Raw genomic sequence first — 25,039 nt, 5'->3', positions numbered from 1 at the left:
ACCCATACGCCCGTCCCCTCCAAATTGGTATGAGAGTCCAATTAGATGAGAATGTGCTGCAAGAAAATACCATCATAAAACTGCCCAGGGCTTCCCTGGTGGCGCAGTGGTTGGGAGTCCGCCTGCCGATGCAGGGGACACGGGTTCGTGCCCCGGTCCAGGAAGATCCCATATGCCGCGGAGTGGCTGGGCCCGTGAGCCATGGCTGCTGAGCCTGCACGTCCGGAGCCTGTGCTCCGCAACGGAAGAGGCCACAACAGTGAGAGGCCCGCGTACTGGAAAAAAAAACAAAAAACAAAAAACAAAAAAAACTGCCCAGGTTTAGACCAGAGAAACCAAGTCTGGCCCTCTCATTCCATAGATGGAAAAACTATGGCTCAAGGAAGTTGCCAAGGTTACACAATGACCTGGCTGGAAAACCAGCTTCCATATTTTCTGAGCTGGAGGGAGGAGGGGGCAGAGAATGGTATGGAAACCATTCCTGTGGGAGTTTCAGGTATGACCGCGGGAGACGGCAGACCCCAAGCCTGAAGCTCAGCTCTGCCAAGAGCCAGCCATCTGACATGGAGCTTCATCCATGAAATGGATTCATCTATGAAACGGACATTATGATGTCTTGTTCACAGGCCTTCAGAGGATTAAATGGAATAATACATGTAAAGCACCTGGCATGTGGTATGTTCCCCAAACATGAGTTTCTTCCCTTCTCTTGTTTTCTCTTAAAGTATCACAAATGCTTTCAAACAGGGGAGGCACAAAGGTAACATTTTCTCTTAGAGCTGAATGTTTCCAAAGACAGTTGTGAACCTTGGACTCCCTTTCCTTGGGGGCTTTCCTTATACAGTGAATGTGAAATGGCCATTCTCCCCGTCAGCAGGACGAGGAAGTAGAAATATTGCTTTCTCCCTCCTTCCCCACCACCTCTGCTGTACAAGGGCTTCCTCACAGGTACTCGGGCCAGCAGCTTTTAATGGAGCTGTGGCTAGATCCTCACAAAGAGGAAAGTGAGTCTATGAGATTAGCTGAGTGGTGAGGCTAATACAGTTATGATCCAATAAACACACTGATTAGGGTCATTTGTGCTCCTTTCCTCCCTCCCTCCTTCTCCCCCTCCTGCTGTGCCTTGGCAGGCCTAGTGCAGGCTCTGCTTAGAAGGGTCTTGGAGATAGCGAAGGCTGGAGCCTCCCAGCCAGCTTGGGCTGAGGATGCTCTAGGATGGATGGCCTGCAAGGCACGAGTTTCGGGTCCTAATGCCTGCCCTGCCACCAGATCATTCTCTTTTTCTGCACCTCATCTTCCTCCTCTGTATGTCAAAGGTAGAGATAAAAGGGCTAAACTTGGGATCAGAAGTTCTCAAGTTCAAGTCCTAGACATGCCTTTTACTAGCCCTGCAACACTGGGCCTGTTATTCCATACATTCATTCACTTTGTACAAGGCTCAGTGCTACTTGTCTTTGGTCCTCAGTCTGCTCACCTGCAAATGGGCATAATAATGCCTACCTCAGAGGATGGCTTTGGACATTAAGAGAAAAATACATATAAGAAGCTTCCATACACCATGGAACAGAGAAAGGGCAATAATTTCTTTTCTTCTAAGGTTTTTTTTTAAAAATAAATTTATTCATTTATTTATTTTTGGTTGCATTGGGTCTTTGTTGCTGTGCGCGGGCTTTCTCTAGTTGCGGCAAGCGGGGGCTACTCTTCGTTGCGGTGCGCGGGCTTCTCATTGTGGTGGCTTCTCTTGTTGCTGAGCACAGGCTCTAGGCGCACGGGCTTCAGTAGTTGTGGCACGTGGGCTCAGCAGTTGTGGCGCATGGGCTTAGTTGCTCCGCGGCATGTGGGATCTTCTCAGACCAGGGCTCGAACCTGTGTCCCCTGCACTGGCAGGCGGGCGGATTCTTACCCACTGCGTCACCAGGGAAGTCCTCTAAGGTTCCTTCTGGTTGACTCTGAAAATATTTGCTATTGCTGGGCCCAAAAGAGGGGCTCCAAGATTACTTGCTGAATGAATGGCTTCAACTGTAAAGTGCAATATTAAGTGGCTAAGAGGGAACTGGCTCTTTACAATGAGGCATGCTACAGAACCAGGCCCGGGGCACAGGGGCTCAACCACCCTCACCATGCACGGAGGGCTTCTCCTCCATCTAGTCCAGTAGACAGGAAAGCGGGCTGGTGGGCCTGTGCCGACAGAGAGCCTTCCCAGGCCTGTTCAATGCCAGGCTGATGTCTCAATTCTGGCCCCACTCAGTCTGAGCAGCTGCTGGTTTTCCACACCCAAGGGGTGCCAGGCCTGGCTTAGAATCATGAAAAGGCATTGGTAGGCATCTGTCTTTTGAAGAAGCTGCAAGGCTAAACTGTATTCACACTGGCCTCTAGTGGCATATTTCCAAAACAGCATTCTAAATGGAAATTCGGCAGCTGAAGGAATCTTCTCAGAATGACCTAGATTCAGAAATTTAGGGCTAATAGGGGCCTTGCTCTGATCTTCGTTTGATGAATGAGAAAACCAAGTTTCAGAGGTAAAGTGATTCGCCCAAGGTCACACAAAAGCCTCACATCTCACTGTCCACAAACCTGACCCAAAACTGGCCATCTGTGGTTTCAGTTAGGGATCATGGATTACCTACTTGGAAGAACAAATAAGGACCCATTTTTCAAAATCAGACCAAGCTGGCCTTAGAGTGAGACCCTAACATGTTTTCTTCCCCTATACTTTGCTTCATTTTGTTGTTGTTTTTCTCCCCTATCTGTAAAAAAAAAAATGTTGCTGGAAGATCCCTATCTGATATTTACCTGAAAAATAGTAATCTACCCTACAGGCAACAGGGCTCTGAGGCCACGAAGCGCTTCGTAGGCAGTAAACTCTGCCACTTAAACAAATGTGCTCTTCAATGTTTCCTCCTCCACACGTTGCAAGAATGTAGTGCCAGAAGGGGCCACGGTGACAGCTCAGACTGGCTCGAGGATCTGAGGGTAGGAATCGTTTCCCTTGTGCAGGGAAAGCTATTTTGACATATTCTGGAGACACAGTCCAAAAATAAATCAAGCTGAGGACTTCCACAGGGCTTAGTGGAAAGGCTTTGCTACCATACCAGCTAAAGCCTGGGTTTGGAGACTTGGGGTAATGCTATTATTTCTGCAAATGGATCTCAATCTTTTCCTGACAGAGAACAATTTTTAATTTGATGTATTCAGCAATAACCTCAAAGAATTGCATAAGGTGCTAAGAGAACTCCCAGAGGGGAATAAGACAAGGGCTTTTGCTCTCAGAGGTTAGCCCGGCGGGAGGGAGAGGTGTGCAAGGTCAGGCTGCTGCAACGTTGGTGTGAAAAGGCAGAAGTATGTGGTGGCTTCAAGGGCCGCTGGTAATAAGGACAGCTGTTTCCTAAATGCTGGTCCCTGTTCTAAGTACCTGCTCTAGCTCATTTAATCTTCACAATAGCCTTATGAGGTTATGACCATTATCCTCATTTTATAGTTGAGGAAACGAAGGCACAGAGAGATTAAGAAACTATTAATAGTCATCACACTGCTGCTAAGCAGTGAAGCTGGGCTCTGAACTCTTGGCAGTCTGGTTCCAGAGCCCTTTACCCTCAATGTCATAATTGCTGACGACCTCTCCCCTGAATTTCTGTGATGTCTACTGAACCACACCATCTCACCCACTCTGGTGCCCTCACAGGATCTTAGTGTCACACATGGTCTGACGTCCGTGGTGTACTAAATGGGAACGGAAGGTGGAAGAGCATTGTTTCTTAAAGCTCAATCTTAGCAGTCAAAGCCAAGAGCTTTGAATCCCTTCAGTTTTCTAAGACCACTACTGGTCTAGGAGGCAGAAGAAAAGTTTATTGTCCTGATTGCTCCAAGCTCTAGGAACCACTCCCCACCCCAATTTCATGTTGACAAACATGACCTTTAGGCTCTCACCACTCAAAGTGTAGTATCTGGACCAGCAGTCACCATCTCCTGGGAGCTGATTAGAAACGCAGAATCTCTAGCCGGATGCTGAATCCGGATCTGCTTTCTAGCAGGCTCCCCAGTGATTCTTGAGCGTGGCAAAGAGTGAGAAGCCCTGGGCTAAGACCCTTGGGGGCCACGCACTTTCCAGTCTGGGTACCAAACTTCTAACCCATCCCATGGGCACTTGTTTGAAGGCTTCTTTCGTTGGCTTATCTACTCCCAACTTCAAGCCTTCTCTAAAAAGTCTGGAATCTCCTAACCTTCCCACCAAAGCTATGTATGTCCTGTCCCTTGATTAGATCTCACAGTCCCACAACCTATCTTCATTAATCTCCATCTAAGTTACAAACTCATCCTGCATTCTCTGCATAACCTACCTTCACCTTGATCTATTTAAGCTGTGACTGAAATGAGCTATCTGTGCCCTAGCACACCCCACTTCCACAAGACTTGTCGTAACTGTACTTTTCCAGAGAGGGTGTGGACACTCGTATGACAAAGGGATCAACCAGGATTCCTTTTACACAAGCTCCCTTTACACAGAGTCAGGAATTTCTACATCTCTGGCTAACTGGCAGAATCACTGGAAACTGAAACAGTTCAAGTTTTACTCTTTGAGGTCACATCCTTTATGAAAACTGGCATATGTTGCATGTGTGATCACCTCGGCATACATTTGGTATACTTATCCAGAAACAAGGAACTGTGCCTGTGTAGCTCTCTTCCCAGTGTAATCACAACCTTCTTTACTTCTCAAAGTAGCGATAACATGTTTCCACCACTCTCATGACCTGGGTGAAAGCAGGGATTTTCAGGATTATAATTCTGGAAGGTCAGTGGTTGAGTGTCTTATTCCTTGCTCCTAGAGGTGGGTCTAATTATGTCCACCCAGTCCAGGCTGAAAGAAATGTATTTCTATTTTCCCAGAATAGTACTCTATACCCCAAAACCATCTCTGGGAGGTTACAAAGTCATTTACATAGTTTGTTGATGGGTTTTGCTTTTTTGTTTTTGAGAGAAAAGAGACAGAAAGATGGAGAAAGAGGCTGAACATGGGGAAGGCTTGGGGAACAGAACCTTGTTTGGCCATTCCATAAAGTAAATCACCATTTCCAAAATATGTAGAGTGATAAGGATGAATAGTTAAGCTATAATCCCCTTTTCAATCAAGAAACTACCCATTTAAGAAAACAAACACCACAACACATTTTGCCTCTGGGCCTGTGATGACATGCAGGTGTATCTCTTCCAAGTTCAGGGAATGAAATGGTTCAGGTCTCTCAGCACATCCACTTGGTTAATCTACAGGGGATTCCCCCTCACTCAGACATGCTAATCAACATCACTTACTTCTTTCTTTGGTACTGCTTTTTTAAAGTCAAACCTACTCGTGGATGGGAGAAGTCTACTAGAGATCCAAAAACCTAAAATGATATGAAAACTTGAATATCAGTCCTGCAATACTACTTGAAAGGGTTCAGAGGTCCAAATGGCTGTTAGAACCTCATACAATATTTAAAATCAAACTACAGCAGTGATTTCAACCATCAATGGCATTTTATTTTGGAAGTTCTATGTATTCCATAGGTATTAACTTCCTTTCTCTCACCGCCCCCTCCCTAAAAAAATCAGAAAGATTAAAAAAATATATATAAAATCTCTTATCTAGTTTCTCTAAAGTCTTAGGTTAAAAAACTTAAGCGGTGCTTCTCCTTTATGAGGATACTGCTTTTTAAGGAGAATTCATAGTCTTTCCGTATGCTCACTATAGATTTCTACTCCTTCCTGGGGAAAAAATGGTCAATGCTTCTGCTTCTTTTTAATAAATTAATTTCTTGATTATTACACATTATCATTCCCCACTTGACACATTCTTAGAAACTTGATTGTTGGATGCATTTTTCACTTGGCAAAAATTCAATGTGGCTTTGCGTGGGATGTCTAAGTGTCGGAAACAGCAGTGTTGATGTTCTGGTTTTGAGAGGGAAAATATACATAGAGATGCATACAATCCCTGGAAGAACAAAAGCAAGAGACTGAAATAGGGGGTGCACACAGTTAAGAAGGCTGATAGACACTACTTGGTTTTGAATTCTATGGTGTCAGCCACCAAAGACTGCAGTGTAGCCCAGAATATAAATTTCTGCAAGAAGAAGGTGGTTAGGCACTGTAAAATGACAGAGTTGGCTTCATTTCATTGCAAGTGTATAGAGCAGATACACACAAGAAGGAGCAGTATGGGTCATCTGCAGTGAGCAGTAACCTGTGAACAATCACGCATGGGCATTTCTGCAAATGCTCTGTCAACACAGGCACTGGGGAAGAGAAAAGAAGCATCCTATTAAAATATACTTCCATCTCTAACTCACCCAAGACCCCAGGCCTCCTCAGCGACTCAGATTTGCAAGACCAAAACGCAGTTTAGAGTTACGTGTCATTCTAGGTCATCTGGAAACTGGTTCACTGGGGCCATCTCAGAAGACCTGGGTGTGCCCAAGAGTGCAGCAAGTCTACCCAGAAGGGTATGCCTTAACGATCTTCACATCGTCCACAGGACGGTCCTGGGAGTTTGTTTCCACCATTCCTACTCGATTCACCATTCCTATACCCTGGCACACACGGCCAAAAATGGTGTGTTTGCCGTCAAGCCACTGGGTGGGAGCCAGGGTCACAAAGAACTGGCTGCCATTGGTGTCTGGCCCGGCATTGGCCATTGCGAGAATTCCAGCCCCTGGTGGGAAAAAGGAAGAGAGGAAAGAGTATGAATAACCCCCATAGCTCCAGCCTGGATCTGCAACACCAGCCTAGGGATAAAAAGAAGCCAGACCAACCACCCGACCAGACAACCTTCCCCTCAGGGCAGGCTCTCTGCCCTTGCACAAGGGCTAACAACTGCACTACCCGATGGCCTCATCTTCCTTGTCTTCACCTACTCCCTAGCCTCTATCCATGATGATCCCTGCTAAGCTCTGGACCATGTTCTCAATTCCCCTCAAAAATTCAGGAAGGTCTCCTGCTTCTTTGAGGAAGCTTATAACAGCAACATTCAACAAGCAGTTGGAATCAAGATCACTCAGATCGGCACTCTGAATCGCTCAGGACTCTTGAGGCCGCTTTCTGTAATCCGCCAGAGCTCTTTGTGGCTCTGCAGCTGGGCAGCTACATGGCACCAGGCCACGGTGTCAGGCATTCACCTTGAATCACAGCCAAAAGAGTGACCTTTTAAAATCCACTCCCTCTTCCTACCCAGTCCAGACAGGTCATATACCTACCTGTGAATTTCAAGTCTGGATGAAGTTCATCTTCAAACTGCTTGCCATAGATAGACGCACCACCTCGACCTGCCAGTTAGAAGACAGGAAACCAATCAGCCCACATTCTACCTCACACCAAGAACTACGGTCCAGGATTAAATGACTTTTGGAGTACAGGCAAGGAAAATCAGTAAGCATGCCTAGCACTGTGCTAAGTACACTGCAAATACACAGCCCAGCAGCAGAATCAAGCATTGGCACAGCACATTCAAATCACTGGTTTCATTTAGGTAAGACGTTTCTTTTCAAAATAACACTGAGTGCTTTTTTCCTGCTTATGAAAGTAATACATTTTCACTGTCAAAATGTAGAAAACATAGATCATTATCAAAGGAACATTAAAGTCCCCTGTGATCTAACCATCTACAAATAACCGCCATTCGTGGTTTGATGTGTTAAGAGGTTTCCTAATTTTTTACATTTTTATGGGTACTTTAGACAGGAGTGCTCCAAGCCCTAACCCTATGCCCATCACAGACATTGCTAATCAATCAGCATTCTTCCCTGCTGAGCTTAGACTGGCCTCTGAATCCTCACCAACCCAGAAATCCAGGCAGCCATTTTTAATGGATCAGAGATGGCATAAGAATTGAAACCTATTTGTCATCCTTAAACTAGATGAAGGAAAATAAAATTCATTTAAGTCAGAGATAACTAGCTTAAGGAGAAACAAGGACAGTGCTGAGTGGCAACGTGGCAGAAAAGAATAATGTTACAGTAGGGAGAATTCATTGGGAGGAGAAGCGGTATGCTGTAAGGAGAATATGAAGAAACATGGCATTGGGAATGATTTGCTAGCAACATCACAAGTTATTTATATATCCGCAAGAGTCCATACCCTTGCTGTTCTGGGCACCCAGGTTTTGTTGTTAGAGAAAAATGATATGTTAAATAAGATTTTTCCATAGGGAAAAATGTCCTAATAGGAGACAGCTCTCTTAATCAATTATTTAGTCAACCATGTCTTGTTGAACTACTTCGGATTCTCCAAGTTGACCAGTCAAGACAAAATAGCCTGAAACAGCAGATTTATCAGCTTACTCTGCTTGCCTGGCAGCCAGGAAACAGGCCAGAGGCAAGGAGCTCACTTCCTTTTACAGCCTGCTGTGAAAGTAGCATGTTAAAGCACCATGTCCAACCCCAGAGGCCCCTGGGCCCTGGTAAGGTGTTTCCATGGTAAAAAAATCCTTTGCTGTGTCTTTTAGGATGCTCCACCACAGGGAGCCTGTCACAGCCCCCGGTTCAGGAAGAAAATGCTGTTCTCATGCAAAGAGGAATGGGGGTGAATGTTAGAGTTGGGGAAACCTCCCACCTGGCCCAGGCTACCCATGCTTCTGGAAAATTACTGAACTACCAAACTATGTAAAAATTCATTCCAAAAATTCCAACATGCCAGTATACCTCCAAACAGCAATTATATAACCAGTATGTTCCCTCTGACTACAGAGTCAAGGTTCCTGCTTGAGCTTGGGGTGGGGGGTTGGTCAGTAGAAGTGCTCGGGCTGAAGACGAGAGAGGAGAAAGAGGGTTATGGGGACAAACTAAGGTCAAGCCCTGCCTCCAGGGCTTGAATGAGCATGATGAGGATGAAGTTCAGCAGTGCGCTGTCTGTCCGCAGGCTGAGCCCTGGAAGTGTGATCTCTGCAAGCCAAGGACTGCCCGAACCTCAGGGCCCCACTCTCAAGGAACTGAAACCGAACATATGAATGGTACCACAAACAGGATAGGCCAGTCAAGAGTCACAGATAAAGCCTGGGGGGTTAAGCAATCAGAAGGAGATGAGAGGAAAGGGCATGGAAGCCCCACTTCACTCACTAGGCATAGTTTGACCAACTGCAAGTAGTTTGGGCCTCGAAGGCACCACTTAATCATAATATGTTATCTTTTCGTAACCTAGTTCAACTCAGTAGGGTTTGCAGCAATAATTCCAATCAAAACATTCCTTTGGGCATGCGGAATAGTGGAGAAATGGACAGGGAGTGATTAAAGAGTTCTCCGGTGCACAGCAGGCAACAGATGTCAATGATCACATATAAAGCCAAAAATCAGGAAGCTCTGTGGTAAAAACGTGCTGTGTGCCTCCTCTAGTACAGATACAAGGGAGACAGGCACAGGCCTGTTTTCCAAACTCTATGCCCTCAAAGTTCTTCCACTCTTCTGCCCTCTCCTTTAAACATTTATTCAATGTATTTAATATTTCAGACATAAAACAATACAAAGAATAATACGACAAACAACTGGAGTTTGTTATTTCCGTGCATTTTCTTCTCTACTACATATTGTATGCATCCCTAAACAAATGTACTGTTGTTTGCATGTTTTTAGGTTTATATAAATGGTATTATACTCTACATATTCTTCTGCAGTTAGCTTTTTTTGGGTCACCACTGTAAGTGATATTCATCCATTTTGTTCCATGCAGCTCTCTGTAGCATTCGTTCCACTGAATGATTACAACACAATCTTTTCTCACGGTGATGGATAGTTAGGATCTTTCCAATGTTTTTGCTATCATAAACCATACTGCAATAACCATTCTTATACTGTCTCCCAAACACAAGTACAGGAGCTCTCAGGGACTATACCTCATGGGGGATATGCAGGCTCACAGTGTATCAGCATTTCACCATTACTAGATTTCCCCAACTATCTTGCCAGAAGTGGCCCCAATGTGCACCCCACCCACAGTGCTCTCACTCTTACCCTTACTGCTCGAGGTCCTTTTGCCAGGCTTTTTCTAATGTTTGTCGGTCTGAAAGGTGTCAGATCTCTTGTGGTGTTTTAACTGCGTTAAACTGCGTAATTTCCTGTTTACTGGCTATTTAGCTTCCCTCCTCTGTCAACAGCCACATTTCTACCGAGTGGTTTCACATTTTAAAATTTATATATATTGTATTAGTAGGATTATTCTAGATACTAATTCTTTGTCAGTTAATGCTTTTGCAAATACTTTTTTCCAGTTTACTTTTTTCACTCTTTTAATGGGATCTTCTCATGCAAAGAATTCTTTGCAGTTGAAATTCCTCAATATTTTTCTTTATGATCTGTGCTTTCTGTTTCTTTAAAAAACAAAAACGAAAAAACCTGTCTTATCCCCAAGACTGCTCTGATGTGCTTCTTCCTTCCCCTGCTCACTGACTGTAGAAACCTCTCAAGATGAACTAGAGTGGCATCTAAGACATGGACAGTGGTCTCTTACACAAAGATTACCATACTTGGTGCTACCTGTGCCTACCACTCCCATGCCACAGCTGATGGAATCACGGATTAATATCCAGCCCTAAAGCAGCCACAGGTCAGCCAGTTAGCCATTAGGAGGCCCACGTGAAAGCTCTGCCTGGGGCATTCGACACAAGAAGGCAACTAACCAAACCAATCAAAGCCTCTCTTCCAGCAAGAGAGCCTCTAACAGATACCGCAGATGTCCTCTGAGCATTTCCAATCCCTTCTCCATGGCCTGCCTCAACCTCAGAGACAAAAAAGGCAGGTACGGACCAGTCCCGTTTGCAGCTAGGGGTAGCCAGATGACCCAGTTCTGACTTACTGACATAAAAAGAAGCCATTGAGTAGAGCTTCTAGGAAAGCTATAGCTTTCCTGATTAAAAAAGGACAACACACTCCTGTCTTTCACCCATAGCTCTTTCCTCATCTTCCTTCTTTGAAAGCAGAGGTGATGTCAGGAGCAGCAGCAGCCACCTGGTAACCATAAGACAAGTTTGAGATCAAAGGCCAACACTGAGAATGGTGGAGTGGAAGGACACAGCAAGCCTGGGTCCCTGACAACTCTGCTGAGCAGATGAACCAGTGCCTGCAACTGCTTACCTCCAGACATTTTGTTATGTGAGAAAAACAAAAGCTCTCTTTGTTTAAGCCTCTGTGGTTGAGTTTTCTGTTACTTGCAGCCAGAAGCATCCTAAATTGATACAATCACTTTGTTAGTAACAGTAGGAAGGGGGAACTGACTAGTGGAGCTACTATTGAATTACCAGGGCAAATGCCAGATACCAGATCTAACACAGCAAACAATACTACAGTTCTCCAAGAAGCTTTAGCTCTTAAGATAGAGTCCTCTCTTCCTCACTTGCCTTTGGGGTCAGAGAGATCTGGATTTCAGTTCCCAATCCACCACTTATTAGCTGTGTAACCTTAAGCAATATACTTACCCTCTCTAAGCCCCAGTTTCCTTGTCCAAAAAATAGTAACAGTAGTAGTACTTATGTCTCATAGGACTGTTATGAGAATTAAATAAGACAATGCATGGAAACCATGTAGTATATAACATGAAGCAAACACAGTAGTATCAGTGATGATGAGCCTCCTTTAACTGAGATAATCTGAGCATTTTCTTTGAGAGATGACTGTAGGTTGTGACCAACAGTCCACCTTGGGAGGCAGTCTGCCCAAGTTTATGCCAGTTCCTCTGTCTTCAAACCTCCACCATTCCCGATCTGCTCCTTGCTCTTTGTGGATAACTTTGCTTCTTATTTCACTGAGAGAAAGGAAGAGAACGTTCACATGTTCTCATCACCAAATCCACTTTCCTTCCTACATCTCTACCCGTTTACCTTGCTTCATCCATTATTAATACACTGTATAAATAAATTGTTCAAATGACTATCCCACCACCACATACTAATCAATCCCATTCACCTTTAAGGAACTTTGCAGCTACAATTTTCCCTTCTCCTGTATCAGTTTTTCTTTCTGATAGATCATTCTTATCGGCATAAAAACATGGTATTACTATTTCACATTTTGGAAAAATGATGACAACACTGTCTTCCAAGTATCTCCCCATTTCTCTGCATCAATTTCCAGAAAAACCCCATCCCACTTCTTCTCCAGCCTCTTGAACGCTCTCCATTCAGATGTTGGCCCGCACCACTTCCCTGAAACTGCTCTTGTCAAGGTCATCAGTACCACCATGTTGTCATTAAATCCACTGGTCAATCCTCAGGCCTCACCCTGCCTGATCCAACAGCAGCATCAGACAGTTGATGTCACCTTTCTTGAAATCCCACCTTACTGGCAGCTCTTCATTTTCCTCTACTGGCTCCTTCTCCACTTCCCTCTCTCCTTTCACAGATGTTAGACCTGCACTGATACGTGAAGACTTCTCCTTCCAACACTTGCTCCCTCCCCCCTTTACCTTTCACAAGTGTTACCCCATTAAATCTCTTGAATTTCTCACTCTGTCTTGGCATGTGCTTCCCAGAGGACCAGAACCAACAGAACCCCTATCACCATAGTGCAAACTATAAGCTTTAGCTTTGACAACAATGAAAGTTTCTAATTCATCTCCCTGCTTCTGGCCTTGCCTCCTGCTTTCCACACCAGTCTATTCTGCATGTGGAAGTCAGGGGATCCTTTTAAAACAAGTCTCATCATGGCAGTCCTCTGCTCAAAATCCTCCAGTGACATTTCATCACACTTCAGACAAAGTCCAAAGTCTTCATCACAACTTACAAGACTTTCCATGATCTGGTTCTCTGATACCTCCTGCCACTCTCCCCCTCACTCACCTGCTCCAGCCACAGTGGCCTCTGTGCTGTTTCTTGCAGGGCACATTCTGGTTCTAAGACCTCTGACTGCCGTTCCCTCTGGATTGTCCTTGTCCCTGACATTCTCATGGTTCATTACTTTATTTTATCCAGAGCTCTGCTCAAATTCCTTCTTATCAGAGGGGTCTTCCCTAATCACACTATTCAAAGTAGCACCTCCCTCACTATCCCAGTGGTTCTCAACCAGGGGTGACTCTGCCCCCTGGGGACACTGACCAATGCGTGGAGACATTTTTGGCTGTCACACCAAGGACTTCTATTGGCATCTAGGAGGTAGAGGTCAGGGATGCAGCTAAACATTCTACAATACACAGGACGGCCCCCACCACAAAGAATTATCCAGCTTAAAATGTCAGTACTGCCAAGCCTGAGAATCCCTGCTCTATCCCCTTGTACGTCATTTTTTCCTTATCATTTGTCATGCACAACCTCACAGTGTACTACGTACTTATTTGTTCACTGTCTCTCCCACCAGAATGAGAGTTCCATGAGGGCTTTCTTATTCATTATTTTTTCCCCAGCTCTTAGAATAATGCCTGGAGTCCAACAGACATTTGTTAAATGAATTAACAACCAAAATAAATAATAAACACCCATACTTTTTTGACCTCCTATTTTGTGTTGAACCTGTGCTAACCATTTTATAAACATCTGCTCGTTTACTACTCACAACAACCCTCATGAGGTACATATAACCACACTCCCCATTTATATATTAGGCGGCTCAGCAAGGTCACATAAGTTGTCTAACATAACACTTAGTAAGTGTTCGTGTGAAGCCAAGATTCAACCCCAAGCCCAGTGAGCTCCACCACCCTCTGTTCACCCCCACACTACACTACCTTGCCGTATATCACGGCTGGATTAAATGTCCTCACACATTTTTCTTATCAAGAGTCCCATATGGTCCCCGAATGATGCTAATTCAAAGCTGAACTCCCGTCTGGGAGTCTCCATGAACTGGCCCGATCTTAACCCCCATGCTGTCTCCTACTACTCTGTGCACTCTGCCCCGAACTGCTCCTCCCTTACTCTCCCCTAAGCATGCAGTTCGGGGGTCTTAAAAATCACATTTTATGCATCTGTCCAGGGCGTGGAGAGGTGGCTGGGTCCCGTCACAGAGCCAGTCCAGCATGAGACGCGACACCTGGGGTGGTGGGTTCTCCTTCACACCCTACATGGGTGCCACTTTGTGCCTCCATTCTGTATTCACTCTTCTTCCTAAATCTATCAATAAAATGCCCTTCCCTGTCCCCTCAAAAGTTAAAATTCTACATTTCCTTCGAGGCCCACCTCAAAATATTACTCCATCCCATTCTAACCCCATTCCACTGTACTTTTTCTCTCATTATGAATTATTCCAACAAATGTTCTATACATGATCCATAGCATACCACCATGCATTTGCATATTTATCATATTATTACTTTCTAGTTGTTTCTTATAATGAATACACTGTCTTCTTGGCAGGGCAGGGTACTCTGCAAGGAAGAGAAAAATGCCTTGGCTTCTAATGCTTAAATACTCCTCACAGGCCTTAGAATAGTACAGCATACCCCACAGACTCTTAGCAAATATTCATCAAATGAATAAAATTAACAAGAGCTTGCTGTTCAACACGTTAAATTTCATGTGTTCCTGGAGCTACTAAGAGGCGAGATGAAATCAGAGTGAGGGTGACACACAGCATAATCAGTATGTAATTAATCACTGTAATCACGGCAGCTGGTGAGCACTGTGAGGCTAAGTGCAGAGCTGGAAACGTGAAAGGAAGAGCTTGATAGGATGCCATGTCTTACAGGGAGAGGAGAAAGAGAAGAAGTTAGTAGAAAACAGAGAAAAGACATTCAGAGGGCTAAGAGAAGAGCCAGCATAGAGTTATTACAATAAAGGAAATTTAAAAGAAGAAAAATGGTTTAAAATGAAGCAGGAGGTCAAAGTCAAAGACATCTGAATTGAGAAAACATCTGGCAAAGGTGTATCAGAAAGACCCTGGAGGACTTCCCTGGTGGCACAGTGGTTAAGAATCCGCCTGCCAATGAAGTGGACACGGGTTTGATCCCTGGTCTGGGAAGATCCCACATGCCACGGAGCAACTAAACCCGTGAACCACAACTACTGAGCCCGTGCTCTAGAGCCCGCGAGCCACAACTACTGAGCTGATGTGCCACAACTACTGAAGCCCTCGCGCCTAGAGCCTGTGCTCCACAACAAGAGAAGCCGCCACAATGAGAAACCCACACACCACAATGAAGAGTAGCCCATGCTCGCCGCAACTAGAAAAGCCTGCACGCAGCAATGAAGACCCAGTGCAGCCAAAAATAAATAAATTAAAAAAAAAAAAAAAAAAAAAGGATACATCGGGGATAGAAAAGCTACATCGACCTGCTGAAGAGCCCAGAATGCCACATGCTGGTCATCTGAGATGTTCAGCAAAAATTATGTTACCTAGTCAGCCAGCAGTCCATACTAGTGACCCAGGAGGGCCTAACTCCTGTTTGCCTTCCACCATAAGCCTGCTCAACCACTCACTATACTTGAGGCTGGACGCAATTATTTGGAAATCTTTTGAGTGATTCAATTTCATTAAAATCACCTCATGGAAATGTGACATTATGAAGGATTGCGAACTAATTACAGAAATACAGGGAAGCTCTGACAAGAGCACTCACATCTGAGTCACTTCCAATTCTTGTACACTAATCAAGAACTCTCAGTTCACTGGTGTTATGAATTAAAATTTTATCTCATGACAACAAGAAAGCGGAAGAAGACAGGAAAGAAGTATAACAAAGTGTTGACAGGACATTTTCAGATAAAGAAAGTGGACTGAAGCAGAATTAGACTCAGCCTTCCCCAATAACTGATGAAGCAAACACAAAAAATTCAATTTCTTTCAAAGCCAATAATTCATCAGCAACAACCAAATAAGAAAAGGGAGACAAACTTATTCCAAAGATTCTGAAAAGAGTCAGTCAGGGAAAGAAAGAAGAGATCCTTCTGCCTGCACTCCTGAAAAGTAGTAATCAGGAAAGGAGGAGTGTCACCCAGAGAATTCTCACAAATACCCTCCAATTTTGAGAAGCCAACGAGGGGAGTGGGTGAACAACCCTGAAGAAGTTAAGGAGAAGCCCTTGAAGACAGAAGCCCACACACCACAGGCACTCAGGAGTGGCAGGTCAGGGTAATAGCAACGACCGCCTTAGTTAGGTGGAGAAACACAGGACCATGACAGGGATCAGGACATACTACTCCAAAATAAGGCACCCAGGCATAATGAGTATTTCAAGTTGAAGGAATGTGAGAAACAGCAGGTGCAGGAAGGACTTTCTAACGTTCCTCTGAAGGGTCATAAGACTCTCAAGTGAGAGGTCTCCTCCGTATACTTGGAGGAAAGGAACATCTCTACTTTCATGAAAGAGGGACACCCAAGAGGAATCTGAATGAACAAGCCTTGCTAAGTCTCCCCTAGTTTACTACACTGAGCTTATACTCATACCCCTTTTGTCCGCTCACATTTTCCCACAACTTTCCACTCTTTATCAAACCTAGCCTAAAAACGCTCAAGGTAACCCCTTCTTCAGGTCTTCATTTCCCTATAAAGGAAATGTCATGCAGAACTTATATTAAATAAATTTGCATGCTTTTCTCTCGCTAATATGTCTTCTGTTATAGAAACCCAGCTGAAAATGAAAAAAAGGTATGAGGCCTCTTTTTCCTCTGCTACAGCTATACTCAGGGGCTACCCAGGGCCTGGGGTGGGCGTAGTGGGACACCACCGGCATGGAGTCTGGGAAGACAGAACCGAGTCAGCCCTCCCACAGGGGCTCACTCAGCACGAGCTGAGCTGGCGTTCTCTCCCACACCCTCAGCAGGCGAGAATAAAATGGAAAGAAAGCAACCTAGCATTTGGGATGGGGAAGATGACTGGTCCCACAAAGGTAGGGAGAGTGACAAAGAGAATCCACTTACACTGTACCCAAGCAAATAAAAGGTAAGGTCAATGCAGGTTCCGACATTAAGCGTGGATTTGACAACAAGAAATGGCACGGAGACTATGCAAACATACACAACAAATGGAAGGAGAGAAAGAAGGGAGAAAATATAATCCAAGAAGGGCTTCTCCATGGTTGTCTCAGCTACAGATGCTTCGACAAAAATAAGAATCCAAGAAAACAAGAGCTCATAGACAAGATAACAAATCAACAGAATAAGGTGAAAAGAGTGCAGAGCTGAGGAAACAGACTGAGAGCCAAATGACACCAAGACAGCTCTAATAAATAAATTAGAGCAGTAAAGAATGAAATAGACAGGGCTGAAAACTGAATAAGGCACAGAGTAAAGGTCTGAGATTATTTCAGTGGATGCAGGAAAAAATAGAAAAAACATCATCTCACTTACTCAGGAGAAATGTGACAGATATGGAAGGCAAAGGCAATGAAATAAAGAATAACTAGTTTCCTGAAATAGAAAATCCAGTAAGTGTAACAGAGAAAATATTCAGAAACATGAATAAAAAAATTTCCCTGAACTGAAGGAAGGAGTAAATCTGGCCTCAGTATTCTCCAAAGCCATGTTCAAAACCAGAAGGCAATGGAGCAGAATTGTCTAAAAAGATCTGAGAGAATTAGTCTGGCCCAAGAATAGTAAATAAGTCATGATCTTTTTCAACTGTAAGCGTAACTGGCAGAAATTCTCAAACATGATTGAGTTTGAAAATATAACACCCTCCAGCCCTTGCAATAAAAACCACTCAACAATAAATTCTGCCTTCTACCACTTGTGAATAGAAAAGCCTAGTGGTGAGCACTGAACCCTCTGAAATGTAGAACCCACACTGTAACTGAGGGACTCATGGGTGCAGAATGGAAAATGCTGTAAACTTTGATAAGGAAAAATAAAACTAACAACAAAAAAGTGGGAGCAAGGGAGGGAGGACAGGTGTGAGATAATAGAAAAAAAGATATATCTATATATATATATGTGTGTGTGTATATATATATATATATATATATATATATATATATATTTATATAGACATACAGATACCTGCCCCTGGTTCCTGGCACAGAGCCTCTAAAACCCTTGTAAATTCCTAAGTGGTAAGAACACTAGGAGCATCTCTTGTTCTAATATTGGTCTTTGACCCTATCCCTGACACAGGGCTCCTGAAACCCTTATAAATTCCTAAGTGATTAGAGCACTAGGACCATCTTTTGTTCTAATGAGGTGACTCTGGGTAGAATCCTGGATGGGGGCTGGTCACCAGAAAGACCAAGTCATGATTAGAAGCTTGGAATTTTCAGTGCCTGCCCCACCCCCTTCTCCAGAGAGGGAAGGAGGGGAGAAAGGCTAGAAATGGAGTTAATAATTGATCATGCCTACATGAGGAAGCCTCCATAAAATCCCAATAGTACACGGTTTATAGTTTCAAAGCAGACGAACACATCCACCCTGGGAGGGTAATGCACCCCAACTCCATGGGGACAGAATTTCCCATTCTCAGAACCTTCCCAGACCTCACCTGAAGTATCTCTGTTCATCTGTATCCCTTACAATATCCTTTAATAAACTGGTAAATGTAAGTAAGCACTTAGGTTTCCCTGAGTTCTCTGACCTGCTCTAGCAAATTAATCAAACACAGCTGGTGTCACAGGGAATTGCTTATTGTGGGGAAAAAATTCCATACAGTTGATGACCAGAAGTGTCAGTGAAGTGTTCTGTGCGAGCATATAAAAGTAAAGGAAAAATCCAGGAGGGAAGAACTGAGTTTTTCCCAACACAGGAAGCAAGTAAAACTAAGTTTTTCCTAAACAATAGGAATGGGTAGAAATTTAAGTACTAATTGTCTCATCTTTCATAGCAGGAAGTCAATTTTTCTGTTAAGTATATACAAAATTAAATAAAATACTTTTTGTTTTAAAAACAATAGCATGCATGACATAGCCTATTCTCTTGAAATTATTTCCATCTAGCTAGTTATCCATCCTTTTAACTAGGTATCTGAAACGAAAGATGTCTAGAATAATGGCCACCAAAAGTTAACGTTCATCATTTCTGAGAGGTGGGACATTGGGGGAATAGCTAATGGTGGTTAGGAATCTTCAGAAGCTAAACTTATGAGTGATTTCTTTTTTCTTTTCTTTTCTTTTTTGGCCACGCCACACGGCTTACGGGATCTTAGCTCCCCAACCAGGGAGTCCTAACCACTGGACCACAAGGAAATTCCCTCTTATGAGTGATTTTTTCATTCTTTTTTCTATTTTCCTCTATATTCTATATTTTGAAATGTGTCCATATATATTGAAAAAATAGAATGCCTCTTCATCATAAAGGATAAAGGACAACTGAGAATGACAAGGAAGAAAAAGTCTGAGAAAAAACTGTCACAGAGAGAACCAAGCTTATTTAAAGGCAAAAGAGCAGGAATAGGAATTAGCAGAGAGAAAATGCAGACTGGGAAGCAAGGGCGCTTGAAACTTATAAATGTTGGCATCTACCAATTTCACTAATAAATCCCAACTAAATGATAACTCCCAAATTCATACCTCCATCCCCGACCTTTCCATGAACTCCACACTCATATACCATTAATCAACATTTCCACCAGAAGATCTGACAAGCATTTCAAACGTAGTGTCCAGAAGCAAAACCAAATTTTTGATGTTCCCCCTCCAAACATGTTCCTCTCTCCCCCTTCACACTTCACTAAACTGCAGTTAAAACCCTTGAAGTCATCCTTGACCATCTCTTTCTCTCACACGCCTGTCCTTCCCAGCTTCCAACCTCAGCAAATCCCACTGGCTCCATTTCTATCAAAACATAACCTGAATCCAGTCACTTCTCACCACTGTCTCTACTATTAGGCTAGTCCAACCACATACATCTAGCCTGGATGACTACAGCAGCTTTCTAACTGGTTCCCAGCTCTCACTCTTGCCCCACATCATCTATTCTCCAAACAGCAGTCAGTGATCTTTTTTTTTTGGCTGTGCCACACAGCATGTGGGATCTTAGTTCCCTGATGACCAGTGATCGAACCCGTGCCCCCTGCAGTGGAAGCACAGACCCCTAACCACTGGACCGCCAGGGAATTCCCAGAGTGATCTTTTTAAAGAATAAGTCAGATCATGTCACTCCTTTGCTCAAAACCTTCTAATAGCTCCCACCTTATTCAGAATAAAACCCAAAGTCTCTACTATGCCCTACAAGGTCCTACATGATCTCCTATCTAGGCTCCTGCCTCACAGCCTCTGGGTCTACTCTTCCCTCCATGGGAATGTTCTTCTCTCAGACACAAGGTTCATTCCTTCACTTCCTTCAGATCTCTGTTCCAATCACACCTTTCAGACAGGACTTCCCTGACCTTTCTACTAAAATCCCATCCCATCCCCACATCCTTTTCCTGCTTTATTGAGAGCAGGAAGTTGTGGTTTTTTTTTTTTTTTCTCTAGGCACAGCCATATCCCAGAGCTCAGAAAAATATATGACACAAGGCAGGTGTTCAGTATTTGTTAAATGAATGAATCAATCTAAGAACCCACTATTTTCTTTTCCTCAAAACACTGCAAATGTCCTTCTTTACTCCTGATTATCCAGACTACTCTATGCATTACTATAATTCAGACAAAACATTATTTGCTCTTAGTAAGCAATACACGGAAGATATGAGAGACTCTATAAAATCCGGGAGTCAAGATTGGTTTCTGGTCAATTCCACTTGTGGGTGTTTGGGGAAGGGGGTGTGCTAGCAAGGGCAGGAGTAGTCACCAGAATCAACTAACCCAGTCCCTGGTATGTGGAAGAGAGCCCTGGCTACCTTCTACCCAGTTATACAGCATGAGGCTTCAGAAACTAACGTTGACTTAACTGTACCTGTCCCTGTTGGGTCACCTCCCTGGATCATAAAGTCTTTGATGATTCTGTGGAATTTGGTGCCATTGTAGTAACCTCGACGAGCCAATTCAGCAAAGTTCTTACAAGTCTTTGGAGCATGCTTCCAGTACAGCTCCAGCACGATGATCCCCATGCTGCAGGGGGAGAGGACAGTAGAGCTCCAGTCAAGAACAAGGTCACAGCAGACAGAAACATTATGGGACTGCTCCAAGACTCTTCCTTTTCAAGCTTATAAATCATGAAATTATGATAAATATCAGATTTCATGCTCAGCAAAGGAAAACAACACAATGCAAATAACATAAACACAGATACCTTCTTTGAGTAAAACATGCAGGGGCTTCTGGAACTTCTTCTAAGCAAAATAACCATGGACAACTAAAAATTTTAACACCTTGTATACAAGAAATCACTGATCATTGTAAACCAATATAACCAACCCCTGAATTAGGAGAAAAAATCTGACACTTAATTTGTCATTTTTTTGTAAGTTGGACATTAAAAAATTGGGAATTCGGGCTTCCCTGGTGGTGCAGTGGTTGAGAGTCCGCCTGCCGATGCAGGGGACACGGGTTCGTGCCCCAGTCTGGGAGGATCCCACATGCCATGGAGCGGCTAGGCCTGTGAGCCATGGCCACTGAGCCTGCGCGTCCGGAGCCTGTGCTCCGCAACGGGAGAGGCCACAACAGTGAGAGGCCCGCGTACCGCAAAAAAAAAAAAAAATGGGAATTCAAATTTATTTATACATACATAAGTTTCTGGGTGGGGGTGGAAAGTGGGTAAATGGGAGACAGGAAGGTTTTCAGTGAATATCTTTTTTAAGCTTTTGTATTTTTGAGCTATGTAAATTACTACCTATTCATTAAAATTTTTAATGGGGAAAAAAAAGGGACAGTTTGTGTGTATTTAGGAAGGGTACAACAAAGGCAAAATCTGATTACTTCAAAGCTTTATACCTGCCCAATGTGATGAGTGCTTTTCCCCTTGAAGTAGTGCTAAGGAAAAGGAAGAAGTAAGACTTAGGACAGGTGCCTTCCCCTCCATTTCATCACTCACCTAGACTTTAAGCTCCAAGAATGTGTGAACTGAGTCAACTCTGTATAGCCTGAATACCCAGTGCCAAGCACAGTGTAAGCACTCTATTAATAAATGTACTATGTGCTAGAACATAGCTTTCTAAAAGCCTTTCTACTTGCTAGTCATCCTTCACACTCCTAACATTCAACACGGGTTAACAACTACTCTGTGCAAGATACAGTTCTAAGTGCTTTTCCTCTCACGGAGCAACATTCTGGGGGATATTTGTAAAATACAGGGAGTAACTTTTTGGAATGGCAATCAGAAAATACCTATACAAATTTGAAATGTGCATACCTTTTGACAGCAATTTCAACTTCTAAGTTTCTATTCTATGGAGAAACTTACAAAAATGCTTAAGGATACAATATGTGCAAGGATGTTTATGCCAGTATTTGTCCTAACAAAAAAAAATATGAGAAGCAATTTAAGTCTTCAAAGAGGGAATGACTAAAATATGAAATATCCATACTACAGAAGGCTGCATGTACTAGTGTGCGAAAGAAAAGCAAATTACAGAAAAAAAATATATATATAATATGATCATACAATCTTATTGTTTAAAAATAGAACATAAAAGAGGGCTTCCCTGGTGGCGCAGTGGTTGAGTCCGCCTGCCGATGTAGGGGACGCGGGTTCAAGCCCTGGTCTTGGAAGATCCCACATGCCGCGGAGCAACTAGTCCCGTGAGCCACAATTACTGAGCCTGCGCGTCTGGAGCCTGTGCTCCGCAAGAGAAGCCGCGATAGTGAGAGGCCCGCGCACCAGGATGAGGAGTGGCCCCCACTTGCCGCAACTAGAGAAAGCCCTCGCACAGAAACGAAGAGCCAACACAGCCATAACTAAATAAATAAATATTTAAAAAGGCAAAATTCCTTTAAAAAAATTAAAAAAAAAAAGAACATAAAAGAGATGCCTATGTGTACAGAGAAAAAGATCTGGATCGTCATCCAACAAACTATTAATGGTGTTTTTACAGAGACGAGTGGCTTTCACTTCTTATTCTACACACTTCTACAACTGCTTGGATTTAAATTCTGATTTATGTTGTAATTTAAAAAACTAACAGGTGAGTTCAGAAATAACATACTTTCAAGTTGAGGCCAGAAAAAGTAGAATTTTCTCATTAAGAAGGTGGGGAAAATGGCCAAGGGGCAAGAGCAGCATCTGAGACAACTGTACTCTGATGGAAAAGCAGCATGGGCAAGAATAGAAAGATGGAAAGACGATGGCTGGATCTTGGCTGCTGATGTGAGAACAGCAGATGTAGGGAGAGAGGTAGGCAAAGGTCAGGATGAAGGTCAGACGACAAAATTTCAATTTTATAGCGCTGTAGTAGTAAGAAGTTACTTAAGGTTATTTGTCCTACTTTGGAAAGATCACTTTTAACTTCTTCCAAGGAGGCAATGGAATGAATGGGCTAAAGAACCTAGCACGTGAGGCAGACAGACCAGGCTCCAAATGAGGTTCCCCTACTTACTAGCTACATGGGTTTAATCAAGCCATTTACTCTGCAAATTTTGACATTTCTCCTGCTAAAACTGGAGAGAAGTTGGAATTGTACCTACATGATCTGAGTTGCTAAGAGGATTAAACTAAATGTGATGCTACACATCAGGGGCATGGCACTAGCTGTTTCTGCTCAATATTATCACTCTTTGATAGGAGAGAATAAATGTGCTTCTTCCTGTGTTCTCCTAAAATCTGTTTATACAACTGTTTTACTTACAACCTTAATATTTACAAATCTGTCTCCTTCACTATACTGTAAGTTTCTAAAGGCAAGGCTGTGTTTTATCCACCTCTGACCCTCAGATCCTACGTCCCCGGCCTGTAGATTCAATACACGTTAGTTGAATGAAAGGATGAATGAACGGAGGGGTGAGAGGAAAGCAATCGGGCCTCTGTCGCTAAAGTCTCAGCGCGAGTCGGTGCGGAGCTCGGACGCGGGCAGTGGCGGTCCCCACTCAGCCCTCAGGCCGCCCCCACGACCGCGGCTCCACGAGGAGGTCGGCCTCCCGAAGGAGCGCGCCGGGAACCCAGCCCTGTGGCTAAGCCTGGGCTCCGCGTCGCCTCCGCCAGCCCAGGCCCAGAGGCCGGACCCTCACCTGGTCTCCAAGTATACGTTGGGCGGCTGCCAGGAGTCTGGAGGGATCGCCGCCATAGCGAAGCTGGCGGAAACCTCCCGTAGCAATTGCTACTTCCGGCGATTCGCCTGGGACCCGACTCGCCGGGGACCCACCGCCGCTGCACGCACTTCCGGTTCCCGCCATTCAACTCTAGCGATGCCAAAGTTTGGGTGCTTGAGACGAGGAAGGGGAAGGACCCCCATCTCCAAGGACGAGAATCTTGGGTGCAAGGCGAAAGCAAGCTGTCCGCAAGGACGGAGAAAAGTGCAAGCTCTATAAAAGGGGGCCTCCAAGTGGAGAGATGCCGCGCCACTCTCCGGACGCTCTGATTGGTTCTTTTAGGCGTGGAAGGCGTGACCAACCAGCAAATCTGCACTTCTATTGGCGTTAAAGCCTAACCTTTCATTTGGAAGAATTCCCTAGTCCCACAGTCTGAGGAGAGGAAGAGTGGAAGGGAATAGAGATGAGAGACGACAGTAACTAACGCTTGTAAGGCGCTGTGTATTTACAGAGCACTTGAACATTATAATCTACTGCGCAAAACAATCATATAAAGTAGATGTTGTTATTCCCATTTTTCAGATGTGAAAACTGAGACTCAGCAATTAAATGACTTATTTGTCCATAGCCATACAGCAAATCAGAGCTTCTAGACTCCAAAGGCAGAGTCTGGAAAGAGGGGAGAGGGAAGGACAGGGAAGAAAATGAGAGATAAGGAAAGGGAGAGACAGGAGAATGAAGATCAAATAGATCAGGGCTAGAGCAAGGCTTAGAGTGACTGTGGCTGGGATAGATGATGCCCCAACGTTGTTAAAGTTTGCTCAGGATCAAAGAGAAGCAAAGTAGAGGCAATGAGACGAGGTTTGGAGGGAGGACAAAAAAGAAATGGGGTAAATAAACATATAGTAAATGCTTTGCACACCACTTAATAATGATGGCTAAATGAATGCTTACTTTGTGCCTGGCATCCAACTAAGGGCTATTGTGTACTTCCACGTTGTTAAAAATCAAACACAGATGGAGCCCAGACTTGGAAATTCCCTGAGCAGACAAATCAGTTTAGTCATACAAGTAAAACTTAATTTAGCTTATTCTGTAAAAC

The 25,039-nt window shown here is 43.9% G+C and overlaps 1 protein-coding gene across 2 annotated transcripts; it reads right to left on the bottom strand.

Annotated features, from left to right (window-relative positions):
- Positions 1–1,642: 1,642 nt before the first annotated feature.
- Positions 1,643–24,209, bottom strand: PPIL1 (peptidylprolyl isomerase like 1). Of its 2 annotated transcripts, XR_009533606.1 has the most exons (5): positions 23,917–24,209; positions 20,711–20,865; positions 7,233–7,301; positions 6,330–6,691; positions 1,643–4,751 (listed from the first exon to the last, which is right to left on the bottom strand). XR_009533606.1 is itself a non-coding variant. In XM_060110712.1 (4 exons), the coding sequence occupies exons 1-4, from the start codon at positions 23,970–23,972 to the stop codon at positions 6,471–6,473; spliced, it is 501 nt and encodes a 166-aa protein (XP_059966695.1). In that variant the 5' UTR covers positions 23,973–24,209; the 3' UTR covers positions 4,860–6,470. The 2 variants fall into 2 exon arrangements, 1 of the variants encoding a protein (XP_059966695.1); XM_060110712.1 differs by lacking the exon at positions 1,643–4,751 and having other exon boundaries at positions 4,860–6,691.
- Between the last annotated feature and the right edge of the window lie 830 nt (positions 24,210–25,039).

Source organism: Mesoplodon densirostris, chromosome 10 (genome assembly GCF_025265405.1).
Source record: "Mesoplodon densirostris isolate mMesDen1 chromosome 10, mMesDen1 primary haplotype, whole genome shotgun sequence".
NCBI classification, from domain to species: Eukaryota; Metazoa; Chordata; class Mammalia; order Artiodactyla; family Ziphiidae; genus Mesoplodon; species Mesoplodon densirostris.
Note: the sequence above shows the minus strand (reverse complement) of the source record. Positions and strands in the feature narration are given on the sequence as shown.